This window comes from Merops nubicus, unplaced genomic scaffold (genome assembly GCF_000691845.1).
Source record: "Merops nubicus isolate BGI_N331 unplaced genomic scaffold, ASM69184v1 scaffold9789, whole genome shotgun sequence".
Taxonomy (NCBI): Eukaryota; Metazoa; Chordata; class Aves; order Coraciiformes; family Meropidae; genus Merops; species Merops nubicus.
The window spans coordinates 1-622 of NW_008633030.1; the positions used below are offsets into that span (position 1 = coordinate 1).

A 622-nucleotide genomic window follows, 5' to 3' on the forward strand; every position below is an offset into this window, starting at 1 on the left:
GCAGCCTGGGCCAGGCTCGGTCACAGCCAGCACAGGACTGCAGACCTGCATCCCTGCCCAAGCCCCAGGGCTGCTTACCTCACTGATGAATCCAAGCTGGACCAGTTCAGCTGCCAGCTCCTGGATGTTGTCATCTGCAACACCAGGGAAGGGTGGAACTCCCAGGTCCGAGTGCGCCGCTGGCACCAGAGCATGGGAAGAAAGGTACTTACTGGGCTGCAGGTCACAGCTCAAGTGTCGATTCAACTTGTCTTCCAGTTTCAGCAGCAGTGTTAACTGCAGGGTGGAGAAGTTCTCGTGAGGGACTGCAGTCCTGCAGGCTGCCCCAGGCTGGGGCCACAACAGCCAGCCTGAAGCACCCCCAGAAATCCTACCCTCCTCCAGAGCCCCACAGAACAACCACACTGTTCCATCCCAAATCACAGACAGCAGCACCGTCCTGTGAGGGAAGCCTGAATCCAGGGGTGGGCCAAAAACATTTGCTACAATCCAGGTTACAGGATCCCAGTGTAGTGGGGCTGGAAGGGACCTCTGGGGGTCAGCTCGTCCCACCCCTGCTCCAGCAGCTCACCCCCAGCAGGGTGCCCAGGGGCACAGCCAGGAGGGGTTGGGATCTCCCCCG

At 60.3% G+C, this 622-nt stretch overlaps 1 protein-coding gene across 1 annotated transcript in view; it reads right to left on the minus strand.

Moving 5' to 3' along the window:
• Positions 1–78: 78 nt before the first annotated feature.
• The window catches only part of NRBP1 (nuclear receptor binding protein 1), a gene marked incomplete at its 3' end in the record, with an annotated part of 21,151 nt that continues 20,607 nt past the window's right edge, over positions 79–622 (minus strand). The window contains exons 15-16 of the mRNA XM_008948091.1: positions 213–276; positions 79–134 (exon numbers count right to left, since the gene is read on the minus strand). Coding sequence (XP_008946339.1) covers positions 79–134; positions 213–276 — 120 coding nt within the window. The remainder of the gene's footprint in view (positions 135–212; positions 277–622) is intronic.